Source organism: Triticum dicoccoides, chromosome 2B (assembly GCF_002162155.2).
Source record: "Triticum dicoccoides isolate Atlit2015 ecotype Zavitan chromosome 2B, WEW_v2.0, whole genome shotgun sequence".
Lineage (NCBI taxonomy): Eukaryota > Viridiplantae > Streptophyta > Magnoliopsida > Poales > Poaceae > Triticum > Triticum dicoccoides.
In genome coordinates, this window is record NC_041383.1 from 301,629,802 (window position 1) to 301,652,102 (window position 22,301).

The window sequence follows — 22,301 nt, forward strand, 5'->3', positions numbered from 1 at the left end:
ATCCCGAGGACCACCTAGTCTAGGACTCTTTCAGCCCCGGCGGATATGGCACCGAAGAAGAGGATGAGGGAACTTAGCCATGTCCATGTTGTCTTCTGCCGGCGCGAAGACATGTGGACACATGGGTGTTCACGTCTAGCTACTAGCTACTGTAGTTTACGTCATCCCGGTTGAGTCCAGCGACACCGGTCCCCGTGGTTGACAAGGACGAAGTGGCGGTTGCCTTGGGGCGTGCACAAAGTGCAGATGAAGGAGGCACATGTGTGGATGGATACGTGTGCATATAACACTCGTGGAGAAGGTTCGTGTGGGTGGGGTTCTTGAGGCATGCTTATTCTACTAGGGCATTTGAGCATAGCATTTGAGCATATAACTTTCTTTTCTCCTGTTGCAACGCACAAGCATTTCTGCTAGTGAAGAACTAAATATTGGTGCTATATTTCGTTAACGGAAATACTAATTGGCAAATATTCGCTTGGAGGGAGCTGCTAGCGAACGACCTTAAAGCCATTTGGTCCTCATCAAACGCATGGCAATATTTTTAAAGAATACACTTCGTCGCTTAAACATGGCAATTTGTCCATAGCAAACGTTCGTTAGATGAACATGTTCTTTGTTAATCCAATAAGTTCAGTTTGTTGTATTTAAAATTCAAAATATCTCATTCTTATTAATTTTTATATTTCCTGCTACTATATAGTATTCCCTCCGTCCCAAAATTCTTGTGTTAAATTTGTCTAAATACGGACGTATCAAGTCACATTTTAGTATTAGATACATCCATGTCTAGACAAATTTAAGACAAGAAATTTGGAACGGAGGAAGTACGTATTTACTAAAATTTCTAATATTTAGATACCACAGATGTGCACTCTTCTTGCCCTTATTATGGGTTAAATTGACGAGCCCGGCATCGCTCGCTATTATGGTCTAGTGACATTACATATGTGCGTGTTCATTAGCATCGCACCCATCACCAGCAGACTCATTTCAGTGTTCAACGCACAAGTTAGATATGGTCACGGCCATATTCATGCTTATAAAAGTGGTTGAAATTTACATTGGAACAACTGAACACATGAACTCCGCTTGAAAATAAAACAAAGGTATAAATTTATACACAGCTGCTGCATGAACTGGGACGAAGTGCCAGGAGTTGCCTTCTTAAAGAGTATACGGACAGGTGACGGTTGATACAAGGACAGCAGCAGGATCAGCTCAAAGCTCCTGTATAAGGCTGATGTTAATTATGCCGATAGGGGTTTTGGGCTGGTAATGCTCATCAGTATCGATTTCTTCAATCTCCTGTTTGTGTAAACAAAAAAGCCGAACAGATAAAGATGTGACCTTGATCTCATTAGATTGGTATTCCCTCTGTAAACTAATATAAGAGCGTTTAGATCACTAGTGATCTAAACGCTCTTATATTAGTTTACAGAGGGAGTAATAATCATTGTTCAAGAATTCGTCCAACTAATCAGTCAACGGGCCAGTTAATCACTACTCACAGGGTGACCGAATCGAATAGCACATATTCATCGTGTTAACTTGTTAGGCCGATTAACCGCTGTTGACCCATTAACTTGTGGGCAAACAAAGCCCAAAAATTTCCCCTCTCGCTCCTCAATAGCTAAGGTTTTATCAAACAGTAGCATATTTTGGTATATTACATAACTAAGGGCATGAGAATATGGTATAAAATATAATTAAAAAAACTAGATATATGTTGGCAATTCCTATTTAATCTACCGATTAATGATCGACCGATTAATCCAGTTAATAGGCCAATTCACGGGTTAATCACTGCTCCCAAGCCGACCGAGCAGCTACCAGTTATCGATTTCGTGAACAATGGTAATAATTTGATTGAACATTACACAAATTCAAAACTAGATGAGGCCCAGGGGAACTAATACCTCCGACAGTACCACTGAGCTACCCAGGGATCCCCCAAATTTAAGGAATGGCTACTAGACCATAGATAGTTCTACGGTATTCATTTATTCATTTTCATTTATGCACGGAGTTAAACTCCTATATAACTTGAATATCTCCCATTGACATAAACGGGCATCTAGTGAATATATGGCTCAGAGGTTTCACATATATAAATACAAGAAATAAATAGAAAAGACAAAATAAATAGAAAGCTGCATTTGAGTGTGTATGAAAAATCTAACTAGTGTACAAGGTTGAGAGAGAATCCTATATACCTAAATAGTTGATCCCCACTTACTCAATTATCTTAAATAAGCCAACTCATCATGCTACCATGCATCCACTAAACTTAATTATCTCCTCATGCAACTATACCAACTCACCATGGCACTATGCATGGGAAAAGACACAACCTAATATGCACCATGCATGCTACTCATATTCAATAAATATTTTACAACTATATAATAATCAAATATAATAAATTATACTCCCTCCGATCTGAATTAATTTAGGCAGCCTCTATACAATGTAAATGGAAAATTGTATAGAGGCTGCGTCAATTAACTCGGATCGGAGGGAGTATATACTTTAGTTTCAATCTCACATTGCTAATCCAAATACTATTCATATTGCCAATTCTCATAGAAACAGCTGCATCAATTCCTGCAGTAACGCGCGGGGTATCATCTCTAGTCCAGATAAAATACCTGAACAATATCTTCTCCCTTAATAACTCTCCCAAACAAAACGATCTTGCCATTCAAGTCAGGAATTGGAGCAGTCGTGATAAATAGATCAAATCCTTTATTATTAGGACTCCTTGTAGTCCCGATCATGAAGGCCTCATGCTTTGGACTGCAAAAATCATGTAAATCCAGTACGGTTTTGAGAACAAAATCAGGTCTGCCATCACAATGGGTGCAAAGGGAATTCAATAATTGCACTATTCAGGAGTAAAACCTGAGAGCATTTTCTCCACTGGCTTTGGCTTTCAGTATCCATTCATGGGCAGCTCCATTCAAATCAAAATCACCACCATAGATTACCAAGTTTTTTATGACATGACGAAATGGCATTCCTTTAAAATAATCACTCTTGCTGTGCCATAGAAGAAATATCAGATGATAAATAAGTAAACAATGGATTGTTCATCTTGAAGAATTCTTAGCAGACTATGAAGTATTTTCCTCCCATCAACTTATTCAATGCTGGCAAAGTTCTACTAGATAATCTAGTATTCAACCATGATAGCAATATTTTTGCACTAAGAACTCACTGCGGCATGTTTAGTACTTACAGTCCCATGGCAGTAAAGTTATACTCCCTCTGTCCGGAAATACTTGTCGGAGAAATGCATAAAAATGGATGTATATAGAACTAAAATACGTCTAGATCCATCCATTCATCCGACAAGTATTTCAGGACGGAGGGAGTACATCACAACCAATATATTTTTATTACTTAAGAACAAAGCTATGTTTCTTTGTTCAAAAGGATGAACATATTGAAAATGAAACATCTATATTTACTAACTAATGGTGCAAATGAGCTCATTAATTGCGAATTAACTGCATTAAGGTAAATGCAGTCTTCTTAGGACACAAAAATAAAGGAGTTTGTGGTAGAAATTTCAGTTCGTCAGGTAACTAGATATAAATTTCACAAGGATTTTAATCCACATAGTCAACATGCCGTTGTAGTTGGCCCTGGAGCAAAATATTGTGGTGGCGCTATGGAGACAGACACACCCCAGGGGAAGGGTCATAGACAGAGAAGCATCTTTGCAAAGAGAAGGAACAGGGTATACAACGGTATCTCACAAATAGAAGAGTTGCACTGAAGGTTGAACCATAGAAGTGCATCTCCTTTTGCTAAATGAATAAATTATACACTAAGTGTCCTCACCATTGCATGTAATGCTATGTAAATCACATAATCTAGTCGCAGTAAGTAATTTGAATGCTCACCATAAGTTGATAAATCTGTCCACAACACCAGCAGAAGCATCTTTGGATATTTCTATGGTAATTGAGCCTTTCAAAGTGTCCATTATCTGACAACAAGAAAACAGCAGCATTATATTCTTTGCACGTCACAGATGCTTTATGCAATACAAAGGGTGATTATATATTTGATTAAACCACTTCACCATGTGCAGAATGTATGGATTAGTTCAGAATTTATATTGCCAGGTTTTATGATGTGAACTTCTACATGCATGCGATAGCATATACTGCTTCTTGTGCTAATTCTATGGCAAATAATAAGTGGATCAGGGTACCAAATAAACATCTACACAGCACAGGATTCCAAGATAAAATATAAACATTGTGTGAGCAAGTTCAGAACTACTTACAAGCACTGTGTACAGGATATTTCAGTATTCACTATCAAATGTCAACCACATTTGCTGATACATGTCATGTCTTCAGAACTGTAACTACAGCAACCATAGTTACCGGATTCGTTGGAATGGGCTTCGAACCCTGATCCAGATCGATCAGTCTAGATCGGGCTTTGAGATCGGTATGGATTGATGGGAGTTCACTTCCGATTCATGGATCACAAGTGAACCCAAAAAAGTGATCGCTGTGGCACATATTACAGGCACCGCCCAGCTCTCCTCTGGTACCCAGGGCTATCTGGGTGATGATGGCTGCGGGGACATGGCCGCTGGTCATCACAGCTCCTCCTGTACAGCGCTGATACATACCTGGGGAAGGCTCCTCTCTTTCATCCACCAGATGCACGAGCACCACGGGACAGAGCAGGAAGGGAGGTGGATGCGTATTAAAGAGGAGGTGAGGTAGCGCAGAAGAACAGATGAAAGATTATGTGCCTACAGCAGCAAGGTAGAAGAAGATGTGTGCGTGTGTGGTGGCAGGGACCGCAAGGACTAGGATGCCTGGGCGTGAACCCAACAGATTAGGTTTTTATCTCTAAAGAGCCTGATAGGCTGTCTCGGTCTTTTTATTTCTTTTGGTACGTATGGATCAGGTATTCAGGTGTCTAATTAAGTATGTGGCCCACCTACTATATGCATCTCCTAAAGAGAAAAAATACGCTGCATAATGGAGTTGGCAAATCGAAATCATCATGTTCGAAATAGAATTAAAATAGTGTGCTCACTGAAAAGCACATATGAAATTTCAAAGCATGCCAACATGCTCTACTTTAAGCTGATCATCATATTATGCTTCAATTTTCTTTGGAAGTATTAACATGGTTTAGCTGTCAGTAGCAACACAACCACAGCAAGATATAAACATATATGATACATCAATCCGATATATAGTTAAACACATAATAAAATACCAACAAATCTAACCAAATTGACTGGAAACAACTTCAGTTATCAAAGAACTTACCACGTAGCTTGGGGTACTTATTTTTGTTGAATCCTCAGATCTTTCTATATTCTTCAAGTCAGGATGGAAATACACAAAAGAAAATAAGCAGTGAGCTTGAGGAAAACTCAAAACGGTGCCCGGGCTCATCTGCTCCCTCTCATAAAAAAATTCAAAAAAAATACTAGAAAAATTCAAAAAAATTCAAATTTTTTTGTGGTGGTAGATAATTTGACGCGTGAGGTGCGCCCCAAAATTCAACTTATTTGGACATCTGAGCAGCTCTCGGCAAAAAAGACAAATCGGGTCAAAACAGTGCGTGAACAGTGAACATTTTACAGACCCTGATTTTGTCTTTTTTGCCGAGAGCTTCTCAGATGCTCAAATGAGATGAATTTTGGGGCGCACCTCACGCGTCAAATTATCTACCACCACAAAAAAATTTAGAATTTTTTGAATTTTTCTAGTATTTTTTTTTATTTTTTTTCTAAACGTGGGTGCAGATGAGCCCGGGTGCAGATTAGCCGCACTCGTGAGCTTGATGTCTAATATCATTTCAATTGACAATAAGTAAGAAAGCAAGGGCCTGCACATAAGAGAGTGTGGTAATTCCGAAAGCAGCTTAAAAGGACATAATTCAGAGTTTGATGTCTACTATACCTTAAATTCATAATAAGGAAGCACGCAGGGGCGTTCACATCAGAAAAAATAATAATTCTAAAAGCAGTTTATAAGGATATAAATCATTTTGATTTTATTTTTTTATTTTTCTGCATTTTAATGTGAAAATGAACTAGATGATAGAAAATTTAGGACAAGAAACAAAAGGTTTCTTATGCCCATTCTTTACACAGAAGATATATCATAATTTCTACTATAAGTTAGGAGAACCAAATGGAAAGAACGTAAATAGTCACTTCAACATGCTACCAAATGTGTGATTCTTTTACTCATAAGGTTTATTCCTTGAGATCAATGATTACGAGTCGACGAGTCGTTGAGTCGTTCCGAGGTTGAGACTCATAGACTAATCGGACTAGTCTTAGACTAGTGCTAGACTAGTCGACAAAGTACTGTAGTAGTCAACTACCTAGTAGCAGTATGTAGTAGGAGTAGTATGTAGTAAACTGTACAGCACATTACAGTATATACAATAAAACCAGCAGTGCTAGCCAACGCTCGCCAGGCCCAGCCCAGTGCCGCTCAGCACGCCACCCCCAGCTGGCCCATTTGGGCCCAAGTAGCCAGCCTACTTAGCCTACTTCCCATCCCAGCCTCTGTAACCCTAGCTCCTGATCGATCCCGTCGCCACCGCCTGCGCCATCACGCACAAAAGCACGCGCGCGCACGACCCGCGCCTTCGGCCACCGCCGCCGACCACCGTCGTGCTCGTCACAGGGCCACACGCGCCTACGGGGCATGGCCATGGCCGCCGCACGAGCACGAGCTCCGGCCGGGTGCAGCACCTTGCTTCTCCATCCGCCGTCCCGGCGGCGAATCAGTGGGTGCTGGCAGTGGCCTCGTCCAGGCGGCTCGTTCTCATAGCTTGCTCTCCAATTTTCCCCTTCCAAATTTGAGGCGAGCGACTCAGACAGCAGGACTAGTCCAGACTAGTCGTAGACTAGTCTCTCGACCGCTCGACTCATCAAATTAGTCTACACGAGATTCGCAGTCGACACCACAGTTGCGACTCATAGACTAGTCCATCGACTAGTCTCGACTAGTATTTCGACTCATAATCAGTGCTTGAGATGTACAATTTCATTCAACTGTGGGAACTATAATTCATATTTTGAATTAAACATTACGCTACTACTATCCAAAGAAGCTAACAATATTCAAATGCTTCTTGAAAGAAAACAGAGACAACTTAATCATGTTCTGATGTAAAAGTACACACAGTGAACCGAGATATGTCGCTTCCATTCTCTTTAGAAGGCTCCATTTCATTTGTTTTGCAGTTTTATAACACGCAATATGATTCAGTTCACCCACAGTATTGTTTGATTACAATGAAGCTATGGGAGAGTGCCATTTAGCACTGCTTAAGAAGAATGACAAGCATGACCAAAAAACAGTTTGGTTTCATGCCTGGGGGGTCGACCATGAAAGCCATTTTCTTGGTATGAGAACTTATGTAGAGATAAAGGGAGCAAAAGAAGGACCTGCATATGGTGTTCATTGTCTTGGAGAAGGCCTACGATAAGATACCACAGAATGTCATGTGATGTGCCTTGAAGAAACACGGAGCCCCAACAAAGTACATTACCATCATCAAGGACATGTACGATAATGTTGTGACAAGTGTTCGAACAAGTGATGTCAACATTGATGACTTTTCAATTAAAATAGGACTGCACCAAGGGTCACCTTTGAGCCCTTACCTTTTTGGTTTGATGATGGATGAGGTCGCAGACGATATACAAGGAGATATCCAAAATGGTGTATTCTCTTTGTGGATGATGTGGTGCTACTCAATGTTAGTCGGATGGTTTGGTCATATAAAACGCAGGCCGGGGTAGACCAAACTTGACATGGGAGGAATCCATAAAGAGAGATCTGAAGGGCTGGAATATGACCAAAGAACTAGCCATGGATAAGTATCGTGGGGAGAGCACGATCACCTATGGAGCAGGGTTGCCCCTTTGTGGTTTAGTGAGGGGGATGATCACATTGCACAAAGAGCAAAAACAACAGGGCAGCACAGCGATGGACAGCTCTCTTTTACCCAGGTTCAGGCCGCTTTGCAGCGTAAAACCCTACTCCTGCTATGGTGGATTGCACTGGAGGAAGACGAAGACATGGAGTGCTCAAGCCCGGCAAGTGTGCATCGGGGAGAGCAGCTACGCGTGTACAAGTCTTGAGGGATCAAAAGTTCGAACCCTTTGCTAGGTTGCCTCGGGCCTCCTTTTATAGCTGAAGGGGCGACCACGGTGCCAAAATAGTCATTATGGCTTGATTAGATAGCTAACATTGTTATCATACCTAACTCTGGCATTTAGGACTAAAGTGCATTAAATGCACTGCTAGGTGTCGTTATGAGGTTGAAGCCCGGCAAGCCTGCGGCGCCGCTTATCCATATGCTTCTTATTAGTGTGATACGCCATCAGGACGGGTGTCAATAAAGTTAACCTCTTCTCTAGCAGGTTGCCACCTACCCGACGGGATCCACCTAGCCACTTAGGAGCTCGACACCGCACTGATTAGTGAGTGGCATGCGATGAGGTGGAGCGGTGGCGTATTGGTGGGGGTTTGTCGTCATGGAGCCTGCTGAGCTCGGTCTTGTGGCTTTGGCGGCCCCGGGACCCTTGCCGGGGCGATCTGTACTTGGTCCCGGGCGTAGCCTCGACCCTGTCGGGCTCGCCTGCCCAGCAAGGGAGGCCTTCTTAAGGGATTTTCTGATCACCTTGGCCTTCTTAATGCATTCCTAGATCTCACGAAGAGCGGTTTCTCTAGCTCATCTTCAGTCATGTCTTGGTACTTAATGTATGTGCGGTCGTACGCCGGTGCATAAGTCAGGTCAGCAACCACACATGTTTGTTGCACTGACAGGAGCCCCCGGGCCTGGTGCACACATGCCGCCGGGCATCGTTGGGGTAGCCCCAACCAATGCATAGGCATACACACAAATCTTACCGGGGCTGGCACTTGTACTTTTTGAGATCTTCTTTGCTTCTTCATTAGCCTGGACTTGGTCAGTTTCTAGGGGTCTCGTGGTACCTTCATATCCATACGGCGTGCGTCTCCCCTTTTGCAACCCAGGGGTGCTCACGCCCATGGGGATCCCATTATGGCACTTGTGTGTGAATGGTGGTAACTGCCATTTTACCTTAAGTTCACCACCACGCCTGCCATTTCCGCCAGCGTGCCGCATGCATTGTGCGGGGTTGATGGCGGATGCGTAGGGCACGGGAACGTGTGCCGTTGGAAGAATACACAACGCCCTGGATTGGTGTAGTGGGGCGGCCGATGAATCAGGACGCCGTCAGGGACGCAGGAGGCTGGATTGGAGGAGTGGGGGCGGCCGCCCCAGAGTAGTGGAGAGCCAGCCTCCCTCTCTGCTCCGCTATAAAAGGAGACATGAGGGGGTGGCGATGCTTATCCATCATCTCTTCCTTCCTCTTCCTTGCTTCCGCTTCCACTATGGCGAGAGGAAGGGGCCGAGCCCTTGCTTCGACAGTAGCGACGAGAACTTCCTCTCAGCACCTCGCCCTTGCTTCTGTGGCAGCCGCAGAGGCCGGATCCAGCGCACAAGGTGAAGCTGCAGGGCGCGGTAGGGGTCAACAATGCGCCCGCGATAGAGATGGGCGAAGTGGTGCACTCGTCGCGCCTCCTCCAGCTCCTCCCACACCAGCGGAAGGCCATCTGGGGGATACAGCGCTAGAGTTCATCGTCAAGCTGCGCGATCCTCCCAACAGTCGCCTGCGGCTCCCTCGTCCCTTTGCCAGGGTGATGGAGGTTGACCAGCCGCCCAGGCTAGGGTTGCGCATGAGCGGCTGCTGTAACGGCGCTGTGTGAGCGAACGTTGAGTTCCCCGCACCGCACGTCATGCTCCTCAGGCGTGGTTGAAAAACCTTCGCCCATGCCTTATCTGGCAGAAGGGCACGTTCTCCGCTTCAAGTTGGTGGAGGCTGATCTGCTCTCCATCAAGGTCTTCGGGCGTTCAGGTGCTCGCCTAGGGTGCTACGCGGAAAGCTCGAGCGATTGCGAAAGCACACCGATGGCGAAGACGGCGATGGCGAGCCCCCGGTTGTCAAGCATGAAGACGACGACTCGGACTTCGGTTGAGCACCTGACGCACTGTCACCGTCAGCTAGGCACCGGCAGCACCATCATCTGCAGCTGGACCCCGGCAGAGCAATTTGCCAGGGGTGCTTGGCCTGTTCGTCACCGCCACCTCTAGCTGGACCCCGGCAGGCTTCCTCATGGACTCCGGCTTCGTCTTCCCCGTCGGCGTCCCTGCTGAGCCGCGTTCCTCTGGTCCTGGCGAGTGACCAGGGCATCGCCTAGCCGCTCTCCCCATCCCCGGCCTCTTCTTCCTTGCCGGGGAGGCGCCCTCCCGATCTTGTCAGACTGAGTCCCACTGATCCTGACGGGGTCAGGCTGGGCTTCTGCTCAAGCGCTCCTTTTTGCCCTCTTCCCTTCTCAATGTAACTCCTAGGAGGAGAGGGACAAGAAAGGCATCACGTTGCACTTATCTTTTTTCAAATCAAAAAATGTAGGCACATGCCAAATTTTAATCAAAATTATGTAATCCTTCATCCATGTTAGTATTCGTATGATCTGTACTTGTTTGGCCACGTATTTTTGAAAAGAACTTGCCGGATATTTGTGTATGTATTTAAACATACTGAAGGACGAGCCTTCAATACTCTGAGTAAACAAAGTTTTCTAGCAAGACATCTTGCCGGCCTTCGGTGCAGCTGCTACTAAAACCATGTTTAGTGAGCTCAAAATACGGGTTAGGAGCGCGAACGGAGGCCAGCCCCTCGCCAACCTCTCCATACGCAGCTACAACCAAACTTGTCGAGTGGACTCAAGCCAAAGATAGGAGCGCGAATGGCAGAGGTGACAAGGTTTCCTTATGCGCAAGTTCCTCATACGTAAGTATAGCATGAAATGATGGGATGTAATGAAGTGCACTTATCTCTCTTTGTTGTCCTTCTTATCGTCTTAGATAAGGAGAGGTTGTCGGGGACCAGGTGCATGGGCTTGTATTTATTCTTCTTCCTGGGGAAATTATCCGTGATGAAATCCTTCTGTTGTCATCAAAGGAAAAGAGAAAAGATGATAGCACATGACCTTTCACAGTATGTTAGTCATCTTATCTTAAGATTAGTGCAATCACAATAAGATCATACTTAAGCAAACAGGAAATATGCATGCAAGTTTTGTGAATTTGTTCAACTATATGCACAGGGTTTGCGCCTGGCTTTGCACAAAGGGTTACAAGTCCCGGGGACTATGCTTGTACAAAACAGGTTGCCGGGCAACCGCACCTTACGGGTAGAACTTGCGAAGATGCTCAATATTCCATGAGTTTTGCATTGGGATGCCATCTTCGGTCTCCAGACGGACTGCGCCAGGTTTGATGACACGTACTACCCGGTAAGGGCCTTCCCACTTCGGTCTCAACTTGTTTGTACCCTTGGCGGACTAAACGCGCCTACAGACAAGGTCATCTTCCTCAAGGCTCCGGGCATGAACCATGTGGCTGTGATAGCGGCACAGGGCTTGCTGATATCGTGCAGCACGTACAGCTGCCCGGAGACGATCTTCGTCAAGGAGCGCGGCATCGTCATGTCGCAGTTGCTCTTGCGCTACTTCATCGTAGGCAAGTACTCGAGGTGACCCGTATGTGAGTTCCGTGGGGAGCATTGCTTCTGCACCATATACTAGGGAGAAAGGGGTCTGGCCAGTAGCTCAATTTGGTGTCGTCCTGATTGACCAAAGAACCACCGGCAACTCATCAACCCAGCGCTTGCCGCATCTTCGCAACTTATCGAAAGTTCTTGTCTTGAGCCCTCGCAGCACTTCAGCGTTCAACCTTTCGGCCTGTCCGTTGCTCCTAGGGTGGGCAACAGAGGCGAAAGAGGCCTTGCTTCCAAGGCTTTGGATCTACTGCGTGCAGGCGCGGCTTGTGAACTATGTGCCATTGTCGGTGATCACCCTATTGGGTACTCCAAAACGGCACACCAATCCTTTAAAGAACTTGATAGCTGATTACGCAGTCACCTTCCTCACTGGCTCCACCTCGGGCCACTTTGTAAACTTGTCGATTGCTACGTACAAGAATTCAAAGCCTCCGGTAGCACGGGGAAAGGGGCCAAGATGTTGAACCCCCAGAACACGAAACGTCAGGATAAAGGGATTGTTTGAAGGGCTTGAGCAGGTTCATGAATGTTCTTGGAATGGAACTGACAAGCTTCACACTTGGTGACGAGCTCAGTTGCATCCTGGAGGGCTGTGGGCCAGTAGAATCCTTGCCGGAAAGCTTTCCCGACAAGTGATCTTGACCCTAGATGCGAGCCACACATACCTTATTATATTTCTGCCAACAACATTAGTCCATCTTCCCGGCCAATACATTTCAACTTCACACCATTTGGCCTCTTTCTATACAGAGTGCCATCCACGAACTGATACATAGTCGGGGCCACCTTTTCAGATTCCTCTGGATCATCGGGAAGTTCTCCTGTCTACAGGAATTGGACTATATGTTGCGCCCATGCCGGAGCTTGTGGCTCGACGACGAGGACCAAAGGCATCTCCTCTGTTGTGGGAGCGCTAGCCTCAACAGCGAGAACTTGCTGTTCTGCTAGAGGGTGTAGCTCACCAACCAACATAGGGTTCCCCCGGCAACCGTCTCACCAGCGGCTCCAGGGAGCTCTGCCGGGAAATGCTTGCCGGTGTTTAGCTTCCTTCTTTTTCTGGCCAACGCTGACGGGGAAACTGATGGTTGAGTTAGATGGGAGTACAAAAGTTCCTGGCTCCACATGAAGCTTCTGAGCAACGCACTTTGATAGGTGGTCAGCAATGCTGTTCTCCGCACGGGGCACGTGCTCTGTTTGCAGCCCGTCAAAGTGCTCCTCCAACTTCCTCACTTCTTCCACATACGCTTCCATCAGCGAGCCCTGATAATCCTTATTTACTTGCTTTACAACGAGTTGAGAATCACCACGAATGACTAGCTTCTTTATCCCCAACTCTATCGCAATCCTGAGGCCGGCAAGCAGTCCCTCATACTCTATTGTGTTATTGGTAGCATCTGCCCTGGGGATGTGCATCTGGATAACAAACTTGAGGTGCTCTCCGGTGGGTGCGACAAGCAGCACTCCAGCTCCGGCGCCTTGAAGCGAAAAGGCTCCATCAAGGTACATTACCCACTCCTTGGGGGTCTCCTTGCCGGGGAGAGTTGTTTCCAGCACTTCTTCATCAGGTGTTAGCGCCCATTCCGCAATGAATCCTGCCAGTGCCATGCTTTGGATAGTTGTCGTGCTCTTGAACTTCAAAGCAAAACTCGACAATTCTAGTGCCCACTCCACTATCCTGTCGGTAGACTCTAGGTTCCTCAGAATACGCAGCCGAGTCACAACTGTGATCTCGTAAACTTGGAAGTAATGCGCAGCTTCCTCGAGGCCATGAGAAGGCCGAAGATCAATTTTTGCACCCGAGAGTACCTTGACCTAGCCCCCCTGCAGGAGGGAGCTGACAAAGTAAACTGGACGCTGCACCATCTTCTTCCTTGCTAACACCTGATTATCAACATCTGCTTGTGGCCCCCTTTCGCTATGAATGTCAGGCCTTGCCGGGGATAGGTTGGTTCATCACTGGCTGGCTCTGCTGCCTCGGCTTCTTCACTACCCACTTCCCTCTGCGCCACCAACGCAACGCTAACCACTTGATTTGTTGCTGCTAGGTACAGCAACAGGGGTTCTTGTGGCCTAGGCATGACCAAAGTTGGTGCAGATGAAAGGTAGCTTTTCAAATCCCGCAGTGCAGCCTCTGTTTCCGGGGTCCATTTCATGGGGCCAGTTGTGGGAGTCCTGGACTAGGGGGTCCTCGAGCGTCCGGTCTATTGATGTGAGCCGGACTGATGGGCCGTCAAGATACAAGACACAAGATTATCTCTCGTGTCCGGTGGGGACTCTCACATGCGTGGATGGCAAGTATAAGTGTCCGGATATTTTATTCCTTTCTCTATAACCGCCTTTGTACAACCCTAAGCCCCTCTGGTGTCTATATAAACCGGAGGGTTAGATCGGAGGCAGGATCACAACATTGCTAGGCTAGCTATTTAGGGTTAGCCGAATCGATCTCGAGGTAGATCAACTCTTGTAACCCCTATACCCTGGCCTCAAATATAATCAAGCAGGAGTAGGGTTTTACCTCCATTAAGAGGGCCCGAGCCTGGGTAAATACTGTGTCCCTTCTCCATTGTTACCATTGATCTTCAGACTCACAGCTTGGGCCCCCCTACCCGAGATCTGCCGGTTTTGACACCGACATTGGTGCTTTCATTGAGGGCTCCGTTGTATCGTTGACAGAAGGATCAATGGCTCACCTCTTCGTCAACAGTGACGCTTCGTCTAGGGAGATTTTTCTTCCTGGACAGATTTTTGTGTTCGGTGACTTTGTGCTTCGGGCCAACTCGATCGGCCGCCTCGAGCAGGTCGATAGTTACGCCCCCGGCCACCAAATCAGGTTTGGAAACCTGAATTACGTCGCTGACATCCGAGGAGACCTAGTCTTCGATGGGTTTGTGGCCTCGGCCGCCACTCTGCTTCCCATCCAAGAAGACTCTTTGGATCCCCTGTCAGATCCCACCCAGGGGTCAACACCCACCTCGGCCTTAGATCCAGGGCAGGTCTCATCGTCCAAAGACGGGAGCATAAGCCCCGCCGGACTTCTTCCCCTTACCGAACTTCCTACCGAAGACCCAAGCGCAGGCTTAGACTAGGCTCTAGGCAGCTATTCCGAACCGCCGAGGTCTGCACTTAGCGGATCCGATCAGGCGCTCCATGTCGAACACAGCGCGGCAGACCCGCGGTTTCCGGTCCCACTCCCGCTCTTAGATGAAACGTTGGGATTGATGCAGTCTCTCGCCATCACGAGCCTTTTCCTCCGAACTGCACCCAGCTCGGACTGGGGGCTGAGAGAAGGGAATTTTACGCCCCACCCACCACCCACTTGATAGCCACTGTCGAGGACTTAAACCGACATGCTAGATTATGCGTCTGAAGACATCGACGGCATGGACGACGATGCCGACGCTGAACCAAGCCAAGTCCCACCTGTCGCGGGGCGTTGGACAGCCACCTCAACCTACGATGTGTACATGGTGGACACCCCGAAGAACGACGAGGAGAACCCAAGCCCAGATGAGGATAGACCCGTCGATAAACCACCAAAGCGCCGACGTCAGCGGCGCCGCTCACGATCGCGTCGGGCGAAGGATAGTAATACAGGCACCACAGACAACGAGACTCCGGACATTGGCGAAGATCCCGAATACCCTATCGAGCCCACATCTGAACAGGACGAGCGGGAAGAGGGTGAACATAGTCCCGAACGCGCTGACAACGAAGATGAGGAGGACAACAACTATATGCCAGAATCCGAAGAGGAGGTCAGCCTCAGTGACGAGGAATCCATTGTACCAAAGGAACCCCTCGACCAAGAACGCTTTAAGCAACAGCTCATTGCTACAGCCCGGAGCCTGAAGAAGAAGCGGCAGCAGCAGCTCAAAGAAGAACAAGATACGCTCAATGAAAGGTGGACTAAGGTGCTGGCCGTTGAGGAATACGGCCAAGAGCGACCTGTCAAAAGCTACCCTAGGCGCAAGCTGCTGCCTCAATTCGACGATGAAGTCCTTGAACCAATACCGTCGAAATACAATCAGGCAGATCAACCAGACCGACCACCAAGTGGACGGGATAAAGCGGCATATCAAGCCGAACACCAACCCGCACCCCCTCACCGAAGAGGCACGGAGACCGCAGCCGCGGGATATACATACGACTTGCAACGTGACCTAGCCAATAAAGCTGGTCAAACCAGGTCAATCTACGGATCAAGGGGCCGTGCCCCAGCGCAAGAATGGCTACGAATCCCGGCGTGACGACCGTTACTATGTTCGGGATCAGTACCGACCTCAGATGTCAGCCGATCTTCGCCACGACATTGCATAGTTCAAAAAAGCGCTAGGCGTTAATTGTGCGTTTTGCCACCGCCTTGCGCTTTACTGACCAAAGCGCATGCTTATGCGCAGTTATGCATAGATTAAGCGTAGTTATGCACAATGCGTTTTGCCAACGCCTAGAGCCTAGGCGCGCTTAAGCGCTCGCTTAGGCGCGCCTTTTTTAACTATGCGACATTGCGAGATACAGAGGGGCCGCACACCCCCTATGCTTCACTAATGAGGTTATGGAACATCAGTTTCCGCAAGGGTTTAAACCCGTAAACATCGAACCGTACGATGGTACGACGGATCCGGCCGTTTGGATTGAGGATTTTCTTCTCCACATTCACATGGCTCGAGGAGATGATCTCCATGCCATTAAATATCTCCCTCTAAAACTAAAGGGACCAGCACGACACTGGCTAAATAGTCTCCCAGAAAACTCCATTGGAACTTGGGAAGACTTGGAAGATGCTTTTAGGGCTAACTTTCAGGGCACTTATGTCCGGCCACCGGATGCTGACGACTTGAGTCACATAATTCAGCAGCCAGGCAAATCAGCTTGCAAGCTTTGGAATCGGTTCTTAACTAAAAAGAACCAGATCGTAGACTGTCCAGATGCCGAAGCCTTAGCGGCCTTTAAGCACAGCGTCCGTGACGAATGGCTCGCCCGGCACCTTGGGCAGGAAAAGCCGAAGACCATGGCAGCCTTAACAGCACTTATGACCCGCTTCTGTGCGGGCGAAGACAGTTGGTTGGCTCGTAGAAGCAATAGCTCAGGTGACCCCGGCACCTCTGAGGTGCGGGACGGCAACGGTAAACTTCGCCGCAATAAAAACAAATGTCGGAATAACAACAACGACGACGCAGACAATACGGCAGTCAATGCCAGATTTAGCGGTCCCAAGTCCGGTCAGCGGAAGAAACCTTTCAAAGGCAACAAAGACGGGCCATCCAACTTAGATAAAATCCTTGAGAGGCCCTGTCAAATTCATGGCACACCCGATAAGCCCGCAAATCATACTAACAGGAACTGTTGGGTTTTCAAACAGGCCGGTAAGCTAAATACCGGACACAAGGGAAAAGGGCCTCCAAGCGAAGACGATGACGAGCCCCGTCAGCCGAATACCGGGGGTCAGAAGCAGTTTCCCCCCGAGGTGAAGACAGTGAACATGATATATGTCACTCATATCCCCAAAAGGAAGCGCAAACGCGCATTACGGGACGTCTATGCCATAGAGTCAGTCGCTCCCAAGTTTAACCCATGGTCAGCCTGTCCGATCACCTTTGATCGTAGGGACCACCCAACTAGTATCCGTCACAGGGGTTCGGCCGCCCTGGTTCTTGATCCAATCATTGACGGATACCACCTCACTAGAGTCGTTATGGATGGAGGAAGCAGTCTCAACTTGATCTATCAAGATACCGTTCGTAAGATGGGGATCGACCCATCACGAATCAAGCCTAGTAACACTACCTTTAAAGGTGTGATACCAGGAGTGGAGGCCCGTTGTACGGGCTCAATCACACTGGAGGTAGTACGGCTCCCCAGATAACTTTCGCAGCGAAGAGTTAATCTTCGATATCGTCCCTTTCCGCAGCGGTTACCATGCGCTGCTCGGACGAACTGCCTTCGCCCGCTTCAACGCAATCCCACATTATGCTTACTTGAAGCTCAAAATGCTTGGACCTCGTGGCGTTATTACAGTCAATGGTAATACCGAGCGCTCACTCCGTACTGAAGAACACATCGCGGCCCTTGCAGCTAAGTGTATAACGGCCTTATCAAGCCAAACAGTTCACAGGCCAATAAAGCCAATAACGTATCCAAACGAGTCCGGTCCGCGCATAAATCAGCGGATCCAGACACTGATTAGCAGTTCCGCCTCCGCCGATCGCCCCACCAGGTTGATGCCCATGTACCGCGCGTACATAATTACGCACTAAAAATACCCTAGGCGACGCTGGAGGCACGCTACGGAATAGGTTCATTACACGGCTTAACCATAAATGGACCGCATACACCTTTTTTCTTTTAACGCAGGTTCATCAAGAGCCCTACTTATAAGATGGTTGTCGCAGGAGATCCTTTTAAGGCTAGCATGTCCCAACCATCAAACACTCTCAAAGGACTAACTACTAAGGTGGAAAGGCGCAGACGTGCGGCAGGGCATCATTCGAGTTTCTTTTCCGAACTATGGTTTTTTAGGCCCTGTGTTAGACTTTCCCTTATGTAAAATCTTCTCTTTTTTGGGCATGTAATATAACTTTAGTATTGAACGACATTGTCTGCCATCGAAATATCAATAAAGATACAAAGGGCACAAATGATTACCACCTTTTTGGTTGGGTGTTAGATTTTTTTCCTTGTCATCTACGCTATTCCTTATGTTCGACTGACACGTGGCTCGACACGGTCTTCATACTAGGGGTTGTATTCGGCCCCGCAAAATTGTTAAGTCCGAACACCCGTAGGGAACTCTTCGGCGTCCTGGATATTGCATTATATGCATCTGCTCCGAATCATGTCTTTGGTCTATAGTTGGGTTGCTCGGCTCCTGTATTTGCCACCTTACGTTCCGCAAGTTCGACTAAGGTAGTAAAGGGAGAACTACTGCGATTGTATTTCCGGTCCGTCCGGTCAAGTACCTCACTAGAGAAAGCCGAAAACTGACTGTCATGATAAGCGAGAGCGGGTCAGCGATCCGGCGACTTAGTGTTACACTACGAATCGCTCGCGATTTATGCCATGTCATACAAGGGGCTAGGTTTTTGACTAGCCGCCTTGCAAAGGCGCCGTACTCCGGCTCGCCGATCACGCAACAAGGGGCTAGTACTTAGCGCCACCAATGGACTCTTATGGCTAAGTGAAAGTACTAAAGCCGCATAGTCTGATTGCTTAGTTCACTTCGCAAGACGCCTCCTACATTGGACCAAGACGTTGGATTAAGTGCGGTCATGCGATCACGAACACCCCTGTAATATTTACATGGGGACTGAAGCCAACGACTGGTAACTTTCAGACATATAAACAGCAAAATAGGAGGATAAACTAAATCATAAATATCATACACAATGAGTTTATTACATGACTCTTACAAACCGGACTCAACTACTCAAAGATGACATCCTTCGAACACTGCCCCTCCACAATGTAGGCTCCCTCGAGGACCTCGTCAAAGTACTTCTCCGGCCGCCGATGCTCTTTCCCTTCAGGCGGCCCTACGGTAGCAATGCCGGCGGCCTTCATCTTTGCCCACTGCACCTTGACACGGGCAAAGGCCATCCGGGCACCTTCAATGCAGGACGACCGCTTGAAGGCGTCGATCCGAGGAAGCGCCTCCACTAGCCGCTGCACGAGTCCGAAGTGACTTAGGGATGGGATCGGCCGGCCACAAGCAGATTATAACATCCTTCATGGCCAGTCCGGCCACCCTGTGCAGCTCGGACAGCTACTTCAGCTGGTCGCTCAGGGCCACGGGAAGTTCCGGCGCAAGGTACTGCGACCAGAACAACTTCTCCATCGAGCTCCCCTCTTCGGCTCGGAAGAATGCGGCGGCATCCGCAATACTCCTCGGCAGATCAGCAAAGGCGCTTGGAGAACTCCAAACTCTGGTCAGTAAAATATACCTCTTACTACTATATCTACTCTGCATGATAAAAGGCTTTACCAGCCGCAATCTGCTTCGCCTCTTGTATCTCCTGGCGAGCGCCCTGGGCATCAACCCGGGCCTCTTTCGGACTCTCAAGAGCTTCGGTGAGTTCGGTGCAAGCCTCCGAACTCTTCTGCTCCAAGGACTTGCACCTTGCGATGGCGTCCTTGAGCTCCTGCTCTATTTCCTCCACCCGCGCCTCATGTTTTCGGCGGATGGTTTGCTCTTCCTCCAGAGCCTTGGCCGCCCTGTCCGCGGCCACTTTGCTCGCCTCTGCCTCCTTGGCTTTGGCAAGCGCTCTTGAGGGACTCGACCTTGGCTGTGCCAACTGCGAGTATATTCATAACATTCTTGGATATACTGAAAAACCTCATACCTTGGGTTTCGTCGAACAGCTTGTTGGTACGGTCGAGTTCCTCATCGGCTAGCCGGAGCTTCCGATTGAGCTCGGCAATTTCCGCGGCCTGAGCAGTAGCCGCCAGCTGTGAAGCCTGTCAAATGTAAACATTTCATGATATACTTCTTAATGATCCTTTGTTCGGATTGCTCTAATCCGGACAGAGTCTCAGGGGCTACTGTCTGCACATGGGTGTCGCCACATATACATATACAGAATACTCATGGAGAATATTAAGCCGCTTACCTCGAAGCCTGTCAGTAGGCTATGGAAGGCTTCGGTCAATCCGCTTTTCGTGGACTGAACTTTCTTCATAGCCGCACCCATAAGGGTGCGGTGTTCCTCTACAATGGAGGCACGTTCCAGTGCCTCCCGCATACTATCAGCGGCCTCCGGATTGACAGAGGCCGCCGACGGAGCTCTTGCTCCGCCCTCCTTCGAAGGAGGATGTTGATCCGAACCTGGTACCATACTGGTCTCCGGGACGGTGTTCGGCGAGGGCCCGGACTGTTGAAGTCCTCCACCCTCGATTGCTGTGGGGATCGCCGTGCCTCGTTCTACAACGCCTGAGGTGTTGTCCTCCGGCGCCTTCCGGACGGTCTCGTCCGCCCCTCCCAGGCCAGGAGATGGCCTTTGGGATGACACCTCGGTGTCCTCCATGGCGGGGGGAGAGAGGGCGCGAAATGGGCCGTCACTCTCCGCCTCCCCAAGGGCTAGAGAGTTCCCCGTCGAAGAAGAGGGGATCGGGATCTCACGCAGAGGGCTAAAAAGTACGAAGGAAGTTAAGCATGATAAAATTAGATTAAAAAGATAATTGAACGAGCGAGTTTCTGATATTTGCGTCTCGGCTAGGGGCTTCTCCCTTTGGACCCACCCCGGACTGTGTTCGGACTCTGTGTCCGAACTGTCCGAGAGGACCACTCGCCCTTTCTTCGGCGTCGCGCCCTCTAGGTTCTCGGGGGTTTCTCCTTTTCCCCCTCCTCATCCTAAGGGGGGAGTTGCTCTCCACCTCCTCGTCATCATCCTCCTCCTCTTCTTCGTCCTCGTCTTCCTCGCAGGAGGAGACAGGTTCGGCCTCTCCGGACATAGCTGTCGGAGGGCCCTTGCGGCGGGGCCCGTTCTGGGGCTCCTTGCTCTTCTTCTTGGCCTTCTTCTCCGGCGGCTAATAAGGCGCCAAAACCAGCATCTTCTCCAGCTGAGGAGTGACTGGATTTTCAGTCGGTGGAGCCGAACACTTGATCCGCTCCGACTTCTTGGTCCAACCCTGCAACAAAAAACGGGTTGATGAGTTCGGCGTAGACCGAATACATATATACATGTGACTAGATATGTCCTCGGAGATATCGAATACTTATTGGAGAGGCCAGATACGCGAATCTGATGCCGATGTCCTCGGTCTCCATGGGCCAGCTGCTCTTCTGCGCCTTAAAAAGCAGCTTCCACATTCCCTCGTGCGTAGCACCGAAGAAGTGTTGTAGCGTCCGCCCATCCTCCGGCTTGAATTACCACATGGGGGAAGCTCGGCGCTGGCAGGGGAGAATGCGGCAAAAAAGCATGATCTGAACCACGTTGGTTAGACCAACGTTCTTTCCCAGCACGTTGGTGATGCGCGTCTGCAGCCGCCAGCACCTCCGTCTGAGACCCCCAGTTGAGGCCCTTCTCGTTCCAGCAGGTGAGCCTCATGGGGGGTCTGGATCTGAACTCCGGAATGGCCGCCCAGTTAGGGCATCGCGGCTCGGTGATGTAGAACCACTCCTGTTGCCAGATCTTCACGGTCTCCACGAAGGCCCCCTTTGGCCAAATGGTGCTCGGCAGCTTGCTAATCATAGCTCCGCCGTAGTCCGCATGTTGCCCGTCGACCATCTTCGGCTTCACGTTGAAAACCTTGAGCCATAAGCCAAAGTGTGGGCGAACGCGGAGGAGAGCCTCACACACGACTATGAACGCCAATATGTGGAGAAATGAGTTCGGGGCTAGATCATGGAAATCTAGCCCGTAGTAATACATAAGTCCACGGACGAACGAGAGGAGTGGAAAACCTAACCCTCTAAGGAAATGGGGAAGGAAGACGACCCGTTCGCCGGCCTCCGGAGTGGGAAGGACTTGACCTTCAGAGGGAAGCCGGTGCTTGATATTGTTAAGAATAAGCAACTTGTATTCCCATGAGGCCATAGGCAGATATATATATACATGTACAGGTGTGGAACATATGTAGGAAACCCCTTATACAACGAGATAAATACAAAGGGGTACATGACTTATATTATAACTCTAACCCCCCC

General features: G+C 48.5%; 1 protein-coding gene across 1 annotated transcript in view; it reads right to left on the reverse strand.

Annotated features, from left to right (window-relative positions):
* Nucleotides 1-867: 867 nt before the first annotated feature.
* The window catches only part of LOC119363578 (peptidyl-prolyl cis-trans isomerase CYP21-4), a 33,014-nt gene continuing 11,580 nt past the window's right edge, over nucleotides 868-22,301 (reverse strand). The window contains exons 4-8 of the mRNA XM_037628946.1: nucleotides 5,310-5,360; nucleotides 3,909-3,994; nucleotides 2,902-3,039; nucleotides 2,649-2,796; nucleotides 868-1,305 (exon numbers count right to left, since the gene is read on the reverse strand). Coding sequence (XP_037484843.1) covers nucleotides 1,219-1,305; nucleotides 2,649-2,796; nucleotides 2,902-3,039; nucleotides 3,909-3,994; nucleotides 5,310-5,360 — 510 coding nt within the window. The 3' untranslated portion in view covers nucleotides 868-1,218. The remainder of the gene's footprint in view (nucleotides 1,306-2,648; nucleotides 2,797-2,901; nucleotides 3,040-3,908; nucleotides 3,995-5,309; nucleotides 5,361-22,301) is intronic.